The sequence below is a fragment of the Meriones unguiculatus genome (genome assembly GCF_030254825.1).
Source record: "Meriones unguiculatus strain TT.TT164.6M chromosome 13 unlocalized genomic scaffold, Bangor_MerUng_6.1 Chr13_unordered_Scaffold_33, whole genome shotgun sequence".
Lineage (NCBI taxonomy): Eukaryota > Metazoa > Chordata > Mammalia > Rodentia > Muridae > Meriones > Meriones unguiculatus.
Window position 1 is genome coordinate 1,374,108 of NW_026843645.1, and position 20,329 is coordinate 1,394,436.

General features: G+C 39.9%; 1 protein-coding gene across 1 annotated transcript; it reads left to right on the forward strand.

Moving 5' to 3' along the window:
• Positions 1-18,081: 18,081 nt before the first annotated feature.
• LOC132650791 (zinc finger protein 120-like) lies at positions 18,082-18,522 on the forward strand (the record flags this gene model as incomplete). Its single annotated transcript, XM_060376108.1, has 1 exon — positions 18,082-18,522. A coding segment is annotated over one exon (441 nt), but the record flags the coding sequence as incomplete, so codon positions are not given.
• Between the last annotated feature and the right edge of the window lie 1,807 nt (positions 18,523-20,329).

The following is a 20,329-nucleotide window of genomic DNA, read 5'->3' on the forward strand; positions in this document are numbered from 1 at the left end:
CCTCTCCGTTTTCATCACTTGACTAATAAAGATTTTGTTGCTGAAGAATTCCTGTGGTCGCGTGCATTTCTGCTGGCAAAACGCTCATGGGGCTCCCAACATATATTTAGAGAGAGAGCCTGGTTATTTTGCAATATGTTGTTATGGCATTTCAACTAATTTTCATATGATAAGGATTTTCTATGAGGAAGGCAGTGGATACAGAGAAGTAGATAGAAGTGTATAAATTAGAATTAGGTCAATAGCTGTCGTTTATTAAGTTGAATGCTGAAGGTTCTTTTTCTAAGATCCATGACTTCACTCTCCTGGAATACTTGGCTAGGTTTCTAAGACCAGACATGTTTTCCATTTTCTTTGTTGGGCCTTCAGTTCAACTGAAGAGGTGTTAGTTACCATCAAGATATGAGTGCCTCTATGGAAACCATAGGAATATCTTGCCATGTTAATCACTGCTGTAGTTTATAGGTACAGCTGTGTAACACTGTTGGTTGCTTGCGTACATTATAAGCCCATATAAAAACATCCAGTGCTATGAAAGCTAGTCTTCATGCAGGAGGCTTTCAGGTCAAATCCAACTTGAATTCTCCAAGGCCTGTTTCTGAAGTTCACGTTGGCTTCAAAAATGGGGGCTTGCCTTCAAACTCTGGAATAGAACCAAAGGTAACAGCAGCAACCTAAGGGTTTTTCACATGTGTTGGACACTGTTCATGTGAAAGAGCATATTTTCCATGCATGGCACTAGTGCTTTTATTACATAGTAGTCTATGTCCTCTGTGGGGAGCATTAACGGCCCATGTGTCATAACTTTTTACAAACTATATGTATGTTTACATAGACACATACACATGTCTTAGAGATGTCTTATTAACAACATTCTATCTACCAGGGAATGGCCTGAACTTCTCAAGGTCACTATAGCTATGCATTTTACAGCTTTATTCGTCTTTTCCAAAAGGCAACTCTTGTTTTCTCTCTTTAAATTGCATTTTCTTTAAATGCATCATAGCTCTAATCTCTTATTATTATTTTGTCCCTAGTTTTTCTTAGTACTTACAATGTTATTTTTTATTTTCTCAAGTGCTCTGTATTATTTACTTCCATATAGAACATTGTCTCCTATAGCCCAGGCTTGTCTCATGCTATGTAATTGCAAATTGCCTTGAGTACTGAGACCTGTGTCTGCTTCGTAGTGCTGAGAAGACAGTCCTGAAACTCCTTCCAGGCTGGGCCTTAACTGGTCAATGAGAAGAAAAAGTAGGCCAGTGACTGAGAGTCCTCCAACCTCTCTGGCCTTTATTGGGGCCTTAGAAATGAAGAAGGAACTGTGCAAGAAGTGAGATAACTGACCACTATTGCAGCTTTTGTAGTCACAGCACTGAAAAGGATGGGCAAGAAGAGGGAGGAAGCTTTCATGCTTTGACAGTAGTTGACATTAACAATATGAAGTGAGGTAGTCACTTACAGATGATCAATAAATGTCTTGATTGGTCATTTGTGTGTTCTAGATCGCAGGCATTCAAGAATCAGAATAAAAAACTAACCTTCTCAAGAGGAAGACATGCCTCTTCTAAATTATATATCACCTGGGTTTTGTTGTTGTTGTTGTTTTGGTTTTTGGTTTGTTTGTTTGTTTGTTTTTGCTTTTCCCCCAGGGTTGTCTGATAGTGACCAGGTGAAAAGTAGCTGCAGTTTCACTGACCCCACTGTGAATTTGTGAATTCACACAATAACAATTTCATTTGGTTTCCTAAAATCTCTCTTTAATTGTCAGCATTTTTGGCAGCCTTCCTCCTGTGGACAGATGGTTCACTCCACTGCAAGTTGAATAACAGGGTGTTCAAGTTAATCCACTTGATTCCAGGAGGAGGGGAAGTCCCTACTGAGTGCTGCAAGACAGAAGGGTAGGCTAGCAGACAACAGGCACAAGTCTACTGACAAAGAAATCTCTGCAGATCTGGAAATGGTGTGGCCTTGATTCTCCACATATGGACCCAAAGTTCAAGTCATGGATCCAAGGTCCCTGCCCTGAGCATAGCTTCCTCCCTAAACCAGGCCCTAGTTGCTCTTTGTAATTAGCAAACATGCATTCATGCCTCCTGGGCCAGGAAGCACTATGCTTTGTCTCTTCAGTATACTGTGAGCCTAGGGGAGGTGCTCATGTCGCTCTAGACCAATCAGGACTTCCAGGCGAGGCCTGTAATCAGAGGAAGGGGAGGGTTTTTCCTGGTGGTTTGTTGCAGGTTCGCTTTGGAAGCTGAGCTCTGCAGAGTATTTGGCATCCAGTGGTCTGAGCTCAGCTGCTGGGTCCTGTGAGGGCATTTCAGGCGACTTCCAAAGAGGCGACATGGTGAGTGTGTGGCTGCTGCCCCCCAACGTGGTGGTGGAGTAGGAGGCTGAAGAGCCGGAGCTGGTGTGGTTTCTCCTTCCCGGGCTGGATGGAAACCGGCATCCATCAGCTGCTTGTGAGGTCCTTTGTCCTGGCCTTAGGAATGCTGAGCACTCTGAGTCCCACGTGTTAGAAGTGTGATGGACTGTGCGCAGACTGGATGTGGCGACCTGGGCACTGTTAAGACTCAAATCCTGGGACAAATGGCTGAGGTGCCTATTTAACAGTTCAGAGCAGAATTAGCTACCAGGTTTGCCCAGCATCTCTGAGTCCCTATTTGTTTACAGGCTATGGCTGGCATACACTACCCTCTAGCCCAGGGCTCAGGCCCTTAACCCAGCTGCCTTTCTTTCTGTTATCTATCCAATTCGGTTACCTGCTCTATTTCATCTAATATTTACTGTCATAGTCTCATGGTTTGGCGTGCCCCTCTCCTCTCCTCCCTGTCCTCACATGGCTCACAGGTATGGTTACCTTGGGCTCTCCCAAATGTTCCAGCCTGTGGGTGTGTCTTTCTATGTATAATAAACTTTCTCCCCACCATACTTAGGAAGAGTCATGTCACTTAATTTTTATTTTTTCATTCACCTCCCATTTGCCACTCCTTTCTTTCAAATGCAAAGCTCCCTTATGCTTTAGTTGTTGTTACTGTTTGCATTTGACTGAGGGTTGCTCCAAAAATTCTCAGCTGTGAGGTAGAGATGGCTGCATTGGACAGTGAGAGGGTAATGAAATGTATACATGCAGGACCCTGTGATTTGTAAAATAAACATGTCCCCTGGGAGAGAGGAAACATTTATTAAACTACTAATTTACTAGGCTAAGGCTCTGTCTGCCCCTAGAATGGAAGGGCAGAGCTGAGATGGTTTGTGCTGTCTGAGACACCTGATCTCTCATTCTCCAGTAGAGGATCTGCCCGAGTCGTGAGGACCAAATGCTTGGTGTAAGCATATTATGATGGACTCTGGGGAAAGTTCACATCCTGGAAGGAGGAACAGTACAAAGTACCTTGCAGAGTCTTTCCAAGATTCTTCTCTGTTGCTTATATAGTGATCAATATCCTGGAAAATAAGCTAGCTATGCCATGGAGACCATGGGATTCATTGTTGACAGTCCCAGAAAAGCTGGTCTGCTGAGCTAGGAGAGTCCGATGTGTTAGAAGTGGGATGGACTGTGAGCCAGTATGTATGTGGTGCCCTGGACAGAGTCCCTTGTCCTGTCAGCCTTTCTGAGTGTCGATTCCCTGGGGAGGAGGAGATTCTACAGCTCTGTCCTGTAAAAGGGATTTTCATTATTCTCCTCTCATATTTGTCCTTGAGGCTTAGTACTGTCTTTTGAGGTCTGTGTATGTCACCAAGGAAGATCTTTTCTAGTTGCATCCATTTGCCTGCAAATTTCATGATTTCCTTGTGTTTAATGGCTGGGTCGTATTCTATTGTGTAAATATCAGTTTCTTTACCCATTCTTCGGTTGAGAGGCTTTGAGAGTTTACATCCCCACAGCATTTCCAGTTTCCTTCTCTGCTTCATGCCTCAAGAAGAAGATGTGAGTTCTTCAGCTGCCAGATCTGAAACTTGCTGTCACACCACTTTCATAGTGATCCCATATCCCTCTGGAACCATGAGCCAAGGGAAACTATTGTAAAAAGTTGCCTTAGACACTGTGTTTCCTCACAGAAACAGAAAAGGCAATACTGAATACCCACAAAAAATACCTGGGGCCTAGGTCCTCTCCATGCAGAGTTCTTGGTTGATTCATCAGTCTCTGCAGGCCCCCTGGGCCATGATTTTTTGGCTCTGTTGATCTCCTTGTGGATCTCCTGTCACCTCCAGGTCTTTCTCTCTCTGCCTTCTTTCATAAGATTCCCTGCAATCTGCCCAAAATTTGGCAATTAGTCTCAGCATCTGCTTTGATACCCTGCTGACTAGAGTCTTTCAGAGGACCCTATGGAGGGCTCCTGTTCTGTTCCCTGTCTTCTCCTATTTTCTATGTCTATCCTGTTTGCTCTTCTGAATGAAGATCAAGCCTCTTCCCTAGGATCCTTGTTGTTTACCTTCTTTAGGAATCTGTGTTTTAGTATTTTTATCCCATATCATATGTCTAATATCCACTTATAAGTAAGTATATACCTTGGTGTCTTTCTGCTTCTAGGTTACCTGATTTAGGATCATCTTTTCTTGTGCCCTCCATATGCCTGAAAATTTCATGATTTTCTCATTTTTAATGGCTGAGTAATATTCCATTGTGGAAATGTACCACAATTTCTTCATCCATTCCTCTGTTGATGGACAACCAAGGTATTTCAAGAAACTTGCTATTATGAATAAAGCTGCAATGAATATAGTTGAACAAAATGTCCTTGTTGTATGGTTGAGCATCTTTCAAATATATACCCAGGAATGGTCTAGCTGGATCTTGAGGTAGCACTATTGCTAATTTTCTGGGAAAATGCCAAAGAGGTTGTACATGTTTACATTCCTGCCAGCTATGTCAGAGAGTTCTCCTTTCTCCACATCCTCTTTAGCATGTGTTCTCACTTGAGTTTTTAAACTTAGTCATTCTGATGGGTGTAAGGTGGAATCTCAGGATTGTTTTGATTTGCATTTCCTTGATGACTAAGAATGTTGAGCATTTCTTTAAGTGCTTCCCTGCCATTTGATAGTCCTCTGTTAGAATTCTCTGAGTAGCTCTGTACCCCATTTTAAAAACTGCTTTGCTGTTGTTTAACTTCTTGAGTTCTTTGTATATTATGGATATTATCCCTCTATCAAATATAGGTTGTGTTTAGCTTGTCATTTTGTTCTGATGACAGTATCCTTTGCTTTACATGAGATTTTCAGTTTCATGAAGTCCCATTTGTTTACTCTTGCTCTAAGAGTCTGTGCTGTTGGTGTTCTGTTCAGGGAGTTGTCTCCTTTTCCAATGAGTTCAAGGCTCTTTCCTAACTTTTCTTTTAAGAGACTTAGTGTGTCTAGTTTTATGTTGAGTTCTTTCATCCAGGTGGCCTATAGTTTTGTGTAGGGTGAAAAGAATTTGCATTCTTCTACATGTAGACATCCAGCTAGACCAGCACCAATTCTTGAAGATGCTATCTTTTTTCCATTGTAGGGTATTGTTTTCTTTGTCAAAAATCAAGACTCTGTAGGCATGTGGGTTTATTTCTGGGTCTTCTACTCGATTCCACAGATCTACCAGTATGTTTCTATGCCAGTACCAAGCCTTTTTTTATTGCTATTGCTCTATCATACAGCTCAAAAATAGGGATGGAGATAGCTCCAGAAGATCTTTTATAGATTCTATTTCACCAAAGTCTATGAGTCCGTTTTTTTTTTCAGTGTATTTAATCCCCTTGAGAATCCCAAAATTGAGAATTGTAAAACCCTGTTTACTATTGGTTGACCCCTAATACACACCTTTAATATGAGAATGTTCTGTTTATTGTAAACATATGATTATAGAGTGGTTCACCTAGCCATAGCACAGATCTTTATTCTGAGAGTCCTCTGTATCCTGGATCTAAAAATTAAGATTATACAGAATTCAGACAGATTCTCAGAACAAGGTTTGCAACCACATATGGGGAATACAGAAATCAGCACTTGAATTACACAATAACCTTATGCCTACCAAAAACATAGAGAAGAAACCTGTGAGCTTCCTGTAACTCTTTTTTATATTTTCATATATACTGCAGATGATAATTATCATTTTACTCAGTTCATATACTGTTAAACAGCTAGTTTGTTCACCAAGGTTTTAATACTTTTTAAATAGTTCTGGATAGTATTATAGATTGCTTTCTAAACATACACTTAATTTTCAAGATTATACCAATTAAATTGTTTTGAATTCTGCTTTAATGACAGTCTCTTTAAAACACAGTCATGATATTCATGGTCCTTGATCCTAACATTAGAGTTAATTTTTATTTCTTCCATGGTATAGAATTTTACCTTTTATAATTACATATGACATATATGTAATATATATATATATGCATATATATATTTAGAGAGTGTCTGGTTATTTTGTAATAAGTTTTACTGCATTTTAACTGTCAGGTTTCATTGGTCTTCTATGAGGAAGACAACGGATACAAAGTTTGTAGAAATGTAGAAATCAGAATGCACTCAATATTTACGGTGGCTTATCAAGTTGAATGCTTTAAATTCTTTTTGTAAAGTCCATGACCTCACTCTCCTGGAATAATTGGCTAGGTTTCTAATACCAGACATGTTTTCCATTTTCTTTGTTGAGTTTTAAGTTCCATTGAACAGGTGTTAGCTACCATCAAGATATGAGTGCCGCTATGGAAAACCATAGAGATATCTTGCCATGTTAATTACTGTTGTAGTTTATAGTTACAGCTGTGTAACACTGTTGGTTGCTTGCCGACATTATAAGCCCACATAAAAACATCCAGTGCTATGAAAGCTAGTCTTCATGCAGGAGGCTTTCAGGTCAAATCCAACTTGACTTCTCTGAGGCCTGTTTCTGAAGTCCATGTTGGCTTCAAGAAATGGGGGCTTGCCTTCAAACTCTGGAATAGAACCAAAGGTAACAGCAGCAACCTAAGGGTTTTTCACATGCATAGGACACTGTTCATCTGAAAGAGAATTTTTTCCATGCATGGCACTGGTGCTTTTATTACATAGTAGTCTATGTCCTCTGTGGGGAACATAGGTGGCCCATGTGTCATAACTTTTTACAAACTATATGTATGTTTACATAGACACATACACATGTCTTAGAGATGTCTTATTAACGACATTCTTTCTGCCAGGAAATGCCCTCAACTTTCTCAAGGTCACTATAGCTATGCATTTTTCAGCTTTATTCATCTTTTCAAAAAGGCAACTCTTGTTTTCTCTCTTTAAATTGCATTTTCTTTAAATGCATCATAGCTCTAATCTCTTATTTTTATTTAGTCCCTAGTGTTTCTTAGTAATTACAATGTTATTTTTTATTTTTGTAAGTGCTCTGCATTATTTACTTCAATATAGAAAATTATCTCCTATAGCCCAGGCTTGTCTCATGCTATGTAATTGCAAATAGCCTTGAGTACCGAGACCTGTGTCTGCTTCATAGTGCTGAGAAGACAGTCCTGAAACTTCTTCCAGGCTGGGCCTTACTGGGCAATGAGAAGAAAAAGTAGGCCAGTGAATGAGAGTCCTCCAACCTCTCTGGCCTTTATTGGAGCCTTACAAATGAAGAAGTAACTGTGTAAGAAGTGAGATAACTGACCAGTATTGGAGCTTTTGTAGTCACAGCACTCAAAAGGATGGGCAAGAAGAGGGAGGAAGCTTTCATGCTTTGACAGTAGTTGACATTAACAATATGAAGTGAGGTAGTCAATTATAGATGATCAGTAAATGTCCTGATTGGCCATTTGTGTGCTCTAGAGCACAGGTATTCAAGAATCAGAATAAAGAACTAACCTTCTCAAGAGGAAGACATGCCAGCTCTAAATTGTATATCACATGGGGATTTGTTGTTGTTGTAGTTTTGGTTTTTTGTTTGTTTTTTTGTTTGTTTTTGCTTTTCTCCCAGGGATGTCTGCTACCTACCAGGTGAAATGTAGCTGCAGTTTCAGTGACCCCACTGTAAAGGCACACGATAACAATGTCATTTGCTTTCTTAAAATCTTTCTTTAATTGTCAGCATTTTTGGCAGCCTTCCTCCTGTGGACAGATGGTTCACTCCACTGAAAGATGAGTAATGGGTTGTTCAAACTATCCACCTCGATTTCAGGTGGAGGAGAAGGGGAAGTGATTCCTGAGTGCTGGAAGACAGAAGGGTAGGCTATTAGACAACAGGCACAAATCTACTGACAAAGAAATTTCTGCAGATCTGGAAAAGGTGTGGCCCTGATTCTCCCCATATGGACCCAAATTTCAAGTCATGGACCGAAGGTGTCTGCCAGGAGCATAGGCTTCTCCCGAGTCAGCTTCTTCCCTAAGCCAGGTCCTCATTGCTTTTGTAATTAGCCAACATGCATTCATTCCTCCTGGGCGATGAAACATTATGCTTTGTCTCTTCAGTACACTGTGACCCTATGGGAGGGGCTCATGTCGCTCAAGCCTCACTGGCCAATCAGGACTTCCAGGCGAGGCCTGTAATCAGAGGAAGGGGAGGGTTTTTCCTGGCGGTTTGTTGCAGGTTCGCTTTGGAAGCTGAGCTTTGAGGAGTGTTTGGCATCCAGTGGTCTGAGCTCAGCTACTGGGTCCTGTGAGGGGATTTCAGGCGACTTCCAAAGCAGCGACATGGTGAGTGTGTGGCCGCCGCCGCCAACGTGGTGGTGGAGTAGGAGGCTGAAGAGCTGGAGCTGGTGTGGATTGTCTTTCCTGGGCTGGATGGAAACCGGCATCAGTTGCTTGTGAGGTCCTTTGTCCTGGCCTTAGGAATGCTGAGCTATCTGAGTCCCACGTGTTAGAAGTGGGATGGACTGTGAGCAGACTGCATGTGGGGACCTGGGCACTGTTAAGAATGAAATCCTGGGACAAATGGCTGAGTTGCCTATTTAACAATTCAGAGCAGAATTAGCTACCAGGTTTGCCCAGTATCGTTGAGTTCCTACCTGTTTACAGGCTATGGCTGGCATACACTGCCCTCTAGCCCAGGGCTCGGGCCCTTAACCCAGCTGCCCTTCTTTCTGTTATCTACCCAACTTGGTTACCTGCTCTATTTCATCTATTATTTACTGTCATAGTCTCATGGTTGGGCGTGCCCCTCTCCTCTCCTCCCTCTCCTCACATGGCTCACAGGTGCCTTTCTGTGTATAATAAACTTTCTCCCCACCATACCAAGGAAGAGTCATGTCACTTAATTTTTATTTTTTCATTCACCTCCCATTTGCCACTCCTTTCTTTCAAATTCATAGCTCTTTAGGCTTCAGTTGTTGTTACTGTTTGCATTTGACTGAGGGGTGATGCAGGAATTATCAGCTGTGAGGTAGAGATGGTTGCATTGGACAGTGAGAGGGTAATGAAATGTATACATGCAGCACCCTGTGACTTGTAAAATAAACATGTACCCTGGGAGAGTGGAAACATTTATTCAACTACTAATTTACTAGGCTGAGGCTCTGTGTGCTCTAGGGCAGAGCTGAAATGGTTTGTGCTGTCTGAGTCCCCTTAACTCTAATCCTCCAGTAGAGGATCTGCCAGAGCCCTGAGGCCCAAATGCTTGGTTTAAGCAAATGATGATGGACTCTGGGGAAGCTACACAACCAGGAAGGAGGACCAGTACAAAGTACATTGCAGAGTCTTTCCTAGATTCTTCTCTGGTGCTTCTAAAGTGATCAATATCCAGGACCACAAGCTATGCCATGGAGACCATGGGGTTCATTGATGCCAGTCCTAGGAAAGCTGGTCTGCTGAGCTAGAGAGTCCCATGTGTTAGAAGTGGGATGGACTGTGAGCCAGTATGTATGTGGTGACCTGGGCAGAGGCCCTTGCCCTGTCAGCCTTTTTGACTGTGGATTCCCTGGAGAGGAGGAGACTCTACAGCTCTGTCCTGTGAAGGGGACTTTCCTTCTCCTCTTATAGTTGTCCTTGCGGTTTAGCACTGTCTTCTGTGTCTTTCCAGGTCTATGTTATGTCACTCAGGAAGACCTTTTCTTGTTACATCCATTTGCGTGCAGATTTCATGCTTTCCTTGTTTTTAATGGCTGGGTAGTGTTCTATTGTGTAAATATTATCAGGTTCATTACCCATTCTTCGGTTGAGAGGCATATAGGTTGTTTCCAGTTTCTGGTTACTAGAAATAAAGCTGCTATGAACATGGTTATGGAAATGTCCTTGTTGGATGATGGAGCATCTTTAATGTGTATTCCCTGGTATAGCTGGGTCTTTACATATGTCTTTTCCCAGTTTCTGAGAAAATGCCAGAATGATTTCCAAAGTGGTTGTACAAGTTTGCTCTCCTACCAGCAATGGAGGAGTGTTCACCTTTCTGTACATCCTTGCCAGCATGTGTTGTCACTTCAGGTTTTGATCTTAATTATTCTGAAAGGTGTAAGATGGAGTCTCAAAGTTAATTTTGATTTGCATTTCCCTGATGAGTAAGGATGTTGAGCATTTCTTTAAGTGCTTATGCACCATTCAAGATTTCTCTGCTGAGAGTTTTCTATCCCTGTGTCCCATTATTAATAGGATCATTTGGTTTGTTGGTGTTTAATTTCTTGAGATCTTTAATATAATTCTGGAAATTAGCCCTTTGTCAGACGGAAGATTGGTGAAGACCTTTTCTCAATCTGTAGTTGGCCATCTCCTGGAAATAATAGTGCCCATTGCTTTACAAAAGCTTTTGAGATTCAAGATGTTCCATTGATTACTTGTAAATCTTAGAGTCTGCACTACAGGTGTTCTGTTAGGAAGTTGTTTCTTGGACCAGTAAGTTCAAGGGTGTTACCCATTTTCTCCTCTGGCAGATTTTGGGAATCTAGCTTTATGTTTAAGTTGTTGATCCACTTGGACCTGACTTTTGTGCAGGGTGAGGAGTATGGATCTCTTTGCATTTTTCTATATGTGGTCATGTATTAGGAGCAGCACTATTTGTTGAAGACGCTGTCTTATTCCATTGTATGGTTTTGGCTCCTTTGTCCAAAAGCAATTGTGCATAGGTGTGTGGGTTTATTTCTGGGTCTTTGATTTGTTTCCATTGATCACCCAGCCTACTTCTATGCCAGTACTATGCTGTTTTTATTACTATTACTCTTAGTATATCTTGAAGTCAGGTATGGAGATACCTCCAGTAGTTCATCTCCAGACTTTGGAACAGTCTTACATCTGATGAAATATGTCCAGGAGAACCCAAATGGGTTCTGGCTTTCAGATGTAGCCTCACAGTAGTGGGTATTTCAATGTAAGGGCACAGACACAGGTGACCTGAAGGTTGAGGCATGGGATTTTTTTTGGTATCAAAAGTATTGCTTTGGAATGAAATGAGCAGGAATGCCACAATTTAAGCAATGGAAAGAACACAAAATGTGACAGTTTTTTTTTTTTTTCAACTAGGAATTATATTTGATATTACTGAGAGCAAAACTGTAAGCTTTCCTTTTTCAAATACCTACTTTATACTTGGTTCTTAAATACCTCTACCTCCCTTTCACTCACCACCCCTTGTTAGGAGAGAAAACAGTACAGACAAGGAATGCAGATTTCCAGCTACTTAATGCTGATTAGGGTTCATTGGGTTCTTTAGTGCAATAACTGTCTTACTTGTGTGGGTACCAGGACCCCACTGAAACAGCAAAAAAACAAATGGCACTGTTTGTTTAAATCTCATTGATTTGGGTTTTTTTGGAAGAGCAGCCAGTGTTCCTAACCTAAGCCATCTCTTCAGCCCTTTATTTGGATTCTTAAACCTATATCTCCCTTACAACCCTTATTCCTTCCAAAACCCCCAATTGGTAAAGGAGAGAGAATGCTAGAGGGGAAAGAAACAGAGGTCTCTTTAACTACTTCCTGTGGATTAGGGTGGTCAGGATCTTTGGGGCAATACCTCTTAGTCACCAGGATATCCAGCAGCCCACAAACCAGCAATGGCAAACACAGTAGCAGTGTGGGTGAACAGCATCAGGAAGAGCAGCAGCTTCTTTCTTCTTCAAAGACCTAGTGTCCTCTCATGGCTCTGCATGTGTACCCTCTGCAGAAGACGCAGAACTAAACTATGTGCAGGTGGCACAACCACAGCCCTGCTAGAGCACGAGACAATCATAAGTAACAGCTGTGGACAAACTGAAGCAGCTTCTTGCTCCACACCTGGGGATAATAGAAAAAAAAATTCACATAATATGAGTGGGATTTTAAAGAAACAAAAATATTTAATACAATTGCTGATGCTATTAATTTGGATATTTCCTTTCTGTCTTTTATTTAGTTTAGGTAAGGGTTTATCTTGTTTGTTTTTCGCAAAGAACCAACCCTTTGTTTCATTGTTTCTTCATCTTCTCCTTCTACTTTATTGATTATAGGTGCAAGTGCTCTTTTCTTGTGTGGGGATTTTGTTCTTAGTTTTCTGTTAGTTATCTCAAATTTCAGAAAGTGTGTTGGCGGAGTGTTACTTTTTTAATGATCTGCTTGGCTAGTGTATTCACGGTGTTAGGCTTGCTGTGATGGTATGGAGTGGATGGTGCCATATGTGTTCTGTTGGAACACTCGGGAAGATCCTGAGAATTGAGAGTGATGTAACAAAGGTAGTGGAGAAGATCCCTGGTACACTGCCTTGGTCTCTATGCAAGCGTGGCCTATGGTTTACCTGAAGACTTGGGAGTGGGATCCCGGAAGCAGAACAGAGAGTGGAAGTGTGTAATCCACGGGAGACTTGGACACAGGAAAGGGGAGCTGCCACTGCTGTTCTTTTGGAGTGCTAGGGGCATTGAGAATTGAGTCTTCAGTAACAGAGAGTGGAAAAGGTCCACAGAATCAAGTAGGAGAATACCATTGAACATTTATTTTTTCTTTGTGTGCTTCTTTGGAGGAAGGTATAAAAGGTTTTCTAGGAGGAAATTGTCTAGATTCCTTACTGGAGATTAGATTTGAGTGTCTATGATCTCAAACCATTTCCTTTTGTTTCTGTCTACTGTCTTATGATTGAAACTGATCATTCTGTTTCCTTCAGTGCTCACATGGTCTTCATTGTTATCCAGTCTATCTCTAAATCACAAGAAAGAGTCAAAGAAATTGCTATTCATTGCTAATCTATTTTGGTATCCTGAGGGTTTTACATTTTTAATTTTATTGTTTTTGAAGACCAAGTTTTTTGTGTTGATTTGGCTGTCCTAGATGTAGGAATGCAATCTATCCCAGCCTCAAACTTAGAAGTCCACCTCATATTGGCTCCAGAGGGCTAGGATTCAATGTGGCCCAATATGCCTGGCAGTTTTTCTTTTGATATGTTGGCTGATGTGGTATGTAGCTTTTTGTATATGTCAAGCATATGCTACCATCCTGATTGATCTTCATCCATATCCACTCTTGAATTCTTTTTTTTTTATTTTTATTGTATTTATTTAGTTTTTTATTAATATTTTTTATTTTTAAATAATTTTATACATTCACTTGTATCACAGCTGCATCCCACTCCCTCTTTCCCTCCCAATCCTCCCCTCCCTCCCTCATCTTCTCCCTTCCCCCTTCTGAGTCCACTGAATTCTTATATTTGGCAGAGAGTATATTCTGTTTCTCAGGATGTCTTGTATTCATAACATTAATACTGACTGAGATTTGTGAGTCATTGGATTGCAGGTGTGTCTCGTTCTTCCTGTCTCATGTATTTGTTTTGTTTTAACTGAGTGAATGTGAGTAGTATTTTGTCTGTATGTGTTACTAGGCACCTCATATGTACGTGATCCTAACAATAGTCAGAAGCTGGCCTCAGAACTTCAGAATTTGGAATAATGGGTAGTTGTGAGCCTCCATATAAGCACTGGCAATTGAGCCCAGTTGTTGGTAAGACAAACAAGAGTTTTCATTGCTGATCCACCTCAACTGCCTTATGTTGCTCATTTATGACCAACTATTCCAGGACTAATGTTTTCATCCGTCCATTTGTACCTGTTTGAACAAGCATTCCCTTTTAGTAAGCTCTCATTAATATTACAGTTTAACCTCGGACACTTCAGGTTTCTGGAAGATAGATACAGAAATATATTGAATATATAATTCTTTGTAGGAACTTCAGATATATCACAGAATTTGCAGTATTTTTTTATTTGAATGATTTTTGTGGTGGATTCAGGTCTTAAATGTACCTCTGCATGTCATGAAACTTGTTTCAGAGACTAGGCTGGCCCTTGACTCAATGAGATACACATACCTCTGCCTCTTAAATGCTGGAATTAAAGTTATGAACCAGTACTTCCTGTTTGCCCCTGTTTTTAGGTAGTAATTTTGCATGCAATGTCTGTGATCTGTGTTCCGTACTTTTCATCTATTTGCATGTCTTGCTTTCTTTACGTTTGTTAATTTCCATTTCGCTTGAAAGGCTGAATTCTATTCAAAGGTTGCTGAAATGAGGTGAACCTCCTCATTTAGTTTCCTTCTGATATGACTTGGTGAGTACATCAAAACTTCTGTGTCAGTAGATGTCAGGGAAGCACCAGAATTATATGAATATATTGTCAATGAAGTATACATTTACAATGTTGTCACCATTGTGCTTTCTGTTCTACTCATGTTTGCGATCATTTAGAATTCAATTACCTATGCTGATGTGGATGTGAACTTCACTCGGGAAGAGTGGGCCTTGCTGGATCCTTCCCAGAAGAGTCTCTACAAAGATGTGATGCTGGAGACCTTCAAGCACCTTACAGCTATAGGTAAGACAGTGAATTTTCTTTCTCTATTCAGGTAAATGGGACAACTGTTGTTACTGTTGACTTTTCTTATTGATGTTCTTATATAAGTTCACTTGGAATGAGGAAGAAAAAAATCAGGCATGTTTCTAAGGTTCACTGAATATAGAAACTTAAATTTTGCCTAATTTTTAATCCTCTCTCATTCACTTTTTGGTCCATATTTCAGGCTACAATTGGGAAGAGCATAATACTGAAGAACATTATCGACTATCTACTAGATATGGAAGGTAATTACTCACGGAAGCTTGTATAAATATGCCTATGAAGAAATTTTTAAAGATGATTTGTTTATTCATTATTTATACATTATTCAACCTGCACACCAGAAGAGGGCATGGGATCTCATTATAGATGCTTGTGAGCCACCATGTGGTTTCAGGGAATTGAACTCAGGATCTCTGTAAGAACAGCCACTGCTCTTAACCTCTGAGTCAGCTCTACAGCTCTGTGAAAAAATTTTAATGTGTCCCAGAAATTTTAAAGAAAAGAAAAGTGGAAAAACAAACACCACTTTAAGAGTAGTAAGGAAAATTAAATTCTCCCAAACCCATGTTCCTCACTGTTAGGTATATTATATTATTTATGTTTGCCAGGAATTTCAATGCAAAAGAAGACAGTGAAACCCTTGCTAAATAGATATTGCTGTACAAATGACATTTACTCAATCTAGAAATTATGATCTCTGAAAATGACTGCCCCTCTGTCTGGCACCCTAGGCCTGGGCAGGGCAGCTTCTAGGTTCCATACTCTCTTTCTTTAGGCTAGAAGATTTTCTGTCGTTGAGAATTCCTGAAAATCTGGCTTTTGTCCTGACCTCTAAATTGTTTTGTTTAGTCTCAAACTAACTCCATTAGTCTTTTCTAATCTTCAGCTCTTTTTTATTCTCTGCTTCATTTGATCTTCACCTTAGTTTTCTCTCTCCAACCTGCCTATTACTGCACAGTAAAACTCCCTTCTCTCTCCTGGTAGCACCACTTTTGGGAGATTCATTTCCTCTCTCTTCTCATGAGAGATACATGTATCTTATGCAGTCAATTATTTCTCTGAATTTGTCACCTTTCCTGAAACTAAATGAGACAGCATTTTCAAATATGGGTGCTTCCTTCTACCTGCTATTTTTACACCCATAGTTTGGGATTAAAAGCATGTACCACCATGCCTGAATCCAAGCTTTTCTTTACTGGACATTGCTCTATACCAGGCTGGCATTAATGTCAGATCTGCTTGCCTCTGTCTCCTGGATTAAAGGCGTGTTTGTATTCTAGCCAGATCACATTGACATAGAAGGTATTTGAATGGGGTCTTTTGACAGAGCAGCCATGTTCTAAATTAAAATTCCTCTGTAAATGATAAATCATTAATCATATCCATGTTGAGATACTCTGTAGAAATCCCTATCTGTTGATCCTCTCTCGCCACTCATATTGTAAACAGCATACTCATAAAATAGGTGATAATTTTGTGTACAAAACCTACTGATGAGCAAATATTCCATAACAAAGGTTATGTTACGCAAATACCTGAAGCAAAGTTGTGAAGTTTAATCAGATGGAAATTATGAGGGTCAAGAATGCTGTTGTGGAGGAACCATAATAACCATGTCTTTGAAGAACAAAAAGCAAAATGGTGTGTATGTGGAAATGTTTCATTTGTTGTTCTTCGGTTTTTATTTATATTTTAATATTAATTACAGTTTATTCACATTGTATCCCAGCTGTACCCCATTACCTCCAAATTCTCCCTCCCTTCCTCATATCCTCTCAATCCCCTCCTCAAGTTCACTGATATTTGAGTCCCTCCTCCTCTTCAGTCTCACCCTAGCTTCCCAGGTTTCATCAGGACAGGCTACATAGTCCTCCTTTGTGGCCTGCCAAGGTTGTTGTGCCTGCAGCAAGGGTTAGTCAAAGAGCTAGTGACTGAGTTCATATCAGAGACAGTTCCTGTTCCTATTACTAGCGAATTTCACTTGGACACTGAGGTGTCATGGGCTATATCTGAGCAGGGGTTCTAGGTTATATTTGTGAATTATTCTTGGTTGGAGTATTAGTCTTAGAAAAGACCCCTGTGCCTAAATATATTGATTCAGTTGTTCTCCTTGTGGAGCTCCTGTCCTCCCCTTGCTATCTTCCCCTTCATTCATAAAATTCCCTCCACTCTGCAGAGAATTGTTAAAGAGTATTTATTGTCTCCTCAATAGAAGTGATGATCGTGTAGATCTCCATCATTACCTCTGTGTAGAGATGCCTTTGGGAAGGATCCAGCAATGCCCACTTTTCCTGGTTGAGTTTTTCCAGATGCACATCATCATAGACTATTGCATTCTAAACTATCCTGTACATGTGTACAGTAGAAAGCATGATAGTGACAACACTATAAATTTATATTTGTTCATGTGTTCATTCATCCATTCATGATTAATAACGAATGAATTATGAACTCCTATCACCTTCAGAAAGTCTGCTCAAAAGAGAGGACTGTTAAAAATTAAACTAGTAGACTTAATTAGATTTACAAGCTCAATGAAAATATAGCCAAAGAAATCACATTACAAAAAATCCCTATGATTACTAGCCCTGTGGAAATTGTTGTGTTTATTTTGGTTCCCTTTATGAATGCAGTGTGATTACAACTATAGGATAATTTATGAATGCAGTCCCTTTGTTAAAGCTGGCTCCTTCTAGTTTTTTTTTAAATATGAAAAATCACTTATAGAAAAGCGATGCTGTCAGTGAGCCATGTAATGAAGTTTCTTACCATCAAAGGTATCTTGTAAGGTACAGAAACCCACAATCCAGGGGGAAACTATGAATGTAAAGAAAGTGATAAGAGGTTAAGATGTAACTTCAGTTTATTATTAAACCAAATTGCAAACATAGTTTATACCGACATAAAGATTCATCAGTGGCTGGAGAGATGGCTCAGAGGTTAAGAGCACTGGCTGTTAATCCAAAGGTCCTGAATTCATTTTCCAGCCAACCACATGGTGGTTTGTAACCCTCTATACTAAGATCTGGTGTCCTCATCTAGCATGCAGTCAGAACACAGTATAAATATTAAGTAAATAAATCTTTAAAAAAAGATTCATGAGGGTAACGAATATGGTAAAGCTTACACATATCTGAATTATCTTTGCAGAAAGAAAATAATACATATTTATGAAAAACCCTATGAATGTAAACAGGTTGGGAAAGCCTTTTCCCAACCTAGTGGTCTCCAACTGCATAAAAGAACACATACTGGAGAGAAACCCTACAAATGTAATCAGTGTGGAAAAGCCTTTTCACGAAACGGACATCTCCAAGTACATAAAAGAACACATACTGGAGAGAAACCTTACAAATGTAATCAGTGTGGGAAAGCCTTTTCACACCCCAGTACTCTCCGTGTGCATAAAAGAACACATACTGGAGAGAAACCCTACGAATGTAATCAATGTGGTAAAGCCTTTTCACGACATGGACATCTCCAAGTACATAAAAGAACACATACTGGAGAGAAACCCTACAAATGTAATCAATGTGGTAAAGCATTTGCATATTGTAGAAGTCTCCAAAGTCATAAAAGAACACATACTGGAGAGAAATCCTACGAATGTAATCAGTGTGGTAAAGCCTTTTCAGAAATCGGTAATCTCAAACTACATAAAAGAACACATACTGGAGAGAAACCCTACGAATGTAATCAGTGTGGTAAAGCCTTTTCACGACACGGACATCTCCAAGTACATAAAAGAACACATACTGGAGAGAAACCCTACGAATGTAATCAGTGTGGTAAAGCCTTTTCAAAAAAAAGGAAATCTCCAAGTGCATAAAAGAATACATACTAGAGTGAAACCCTACAAAAGTAATCAGTGTGGGAAAGACTTTTCACAACACGGACAACTCCAAAGGCATAAAAGAATACATCCTTGAGAGAAACCCCATGAATGTAATCTATGTGGTAAAGCCTTGGCACATTGGTGCAACCTTTACAGACATGAAAGAATTCATACTGGAGCCAAACCCTACGAATGTAATCAGTGTGAGAAAGCCTTTTCACAACACAGAAGTCTCAAAAAGCATAAAAGAACACCTACTGAGGAGAAAACGTATGAATGTAATCAATGAGGGAAAGCCTTTCCATTTTGCTGCTACCTCCAGAGGCATGAAAGGATTCATACTGAAGAGAAACATTTTCAATGTAATCAAGGTGGTAAAGCCTTTTCACAATTCAGTAGTCTTCAAGTACATAAAAGAACACATACTGGAGAAAACCTCTAAGAATGTAATCAGTGTGGTAAAGCCTCTTCACATTGATATGATATCCGAAGGCATGAAAGATTTCGTACTAAAAATAAACCCTATGACTATAACTAGTAAAGCCTTTGCATGTCACAAATTATCAAAGCCATAAACAAATCATACTCGAGAGAAAAATATTATGAATATATTCACTATGATGAAGCCTTTGTAAATTTCTATAGACTTCACTTTCATGAATGAAACATACTGAAGAGAAACCCTATGAATGTGTTCATTTTGTTAACTCAAAGCTTTGTGTTTTCAAGTATCCTAGAGATATAATGAAGTGGTCTAATCATCCATCAACTGCATCTCACTACATAGCTTGATGTGATATGAATATATACATAAGATTGGATTCTGTGAATCCATATGTTCTCCCGAATTATCCATATGTCATTTCATCTTAAAGTACTGCATTCTATAGGAAATATGTAATATAAAGGTTATAGATAAAGTAACAGCAAGGATATTTACTTAAAAAGAAACATTTCTGGTGTGTGTGTGTAAGGTCATTATGGGCTTTTAGGCCATGACTGATATGTACAGAGTGGGAGACAAGTTTGTTGGAACTCCTTTGGCCTTCTTAATATGATGATTGAGGACTGATTGCCAGCTTTGGACACCAAAAGCCTTTCCTACAGCTCTGTTTCCCTGATGCTCAAATTAGATTAGTTGAGATATTACATCAATAAAATACTGTCTTCTTTTTACATTGTAAACATACTGTCATGTAATAATTGAGGGATTCAGGGCAATTTGAAGGATAAAATTTGTTTGAAAATTATAGTGTGCAGCCAGTTCTCCTAGGTGCTGAGCCATGTATTTGGCCCCATAAACGTGTCATGAATAGCCTTTTGAGCTATGAAAGGTTAATCCTAAATTCATCTTTAACTCATCCCTGATGACCCAGAAGAAAGAGCAGATGGAGAGCATAAAAAGTAACTTAGGCTTGGTGCTGAAAGAAGTTTCTAATCCAATATCTTCACAAAAATATGGAAGTATCCAAAATTATCAGGATAGAAACTGAGACTACAAGTGTTTAAAAAGTGCATGACCACTTGACCAAAACCACCAGACTGAGTTTATCCCATACGTCGTAAATAGGCAGCAATGAGAGCCCACAAGGACACCTGCTTGAGATGATACCTAGTGTAAAAAGTGAAGAAGAATTTGAAGGCATGAAGACCAACTTTTCTGAAGTGGATTGTATTCTGCTTCCCTGATGCACACAAACATTCTGTTAGGAGCCCTAAGTGGTGAAGACTGCAGGTGCTGTGAAGGTTGTTGTCAGGG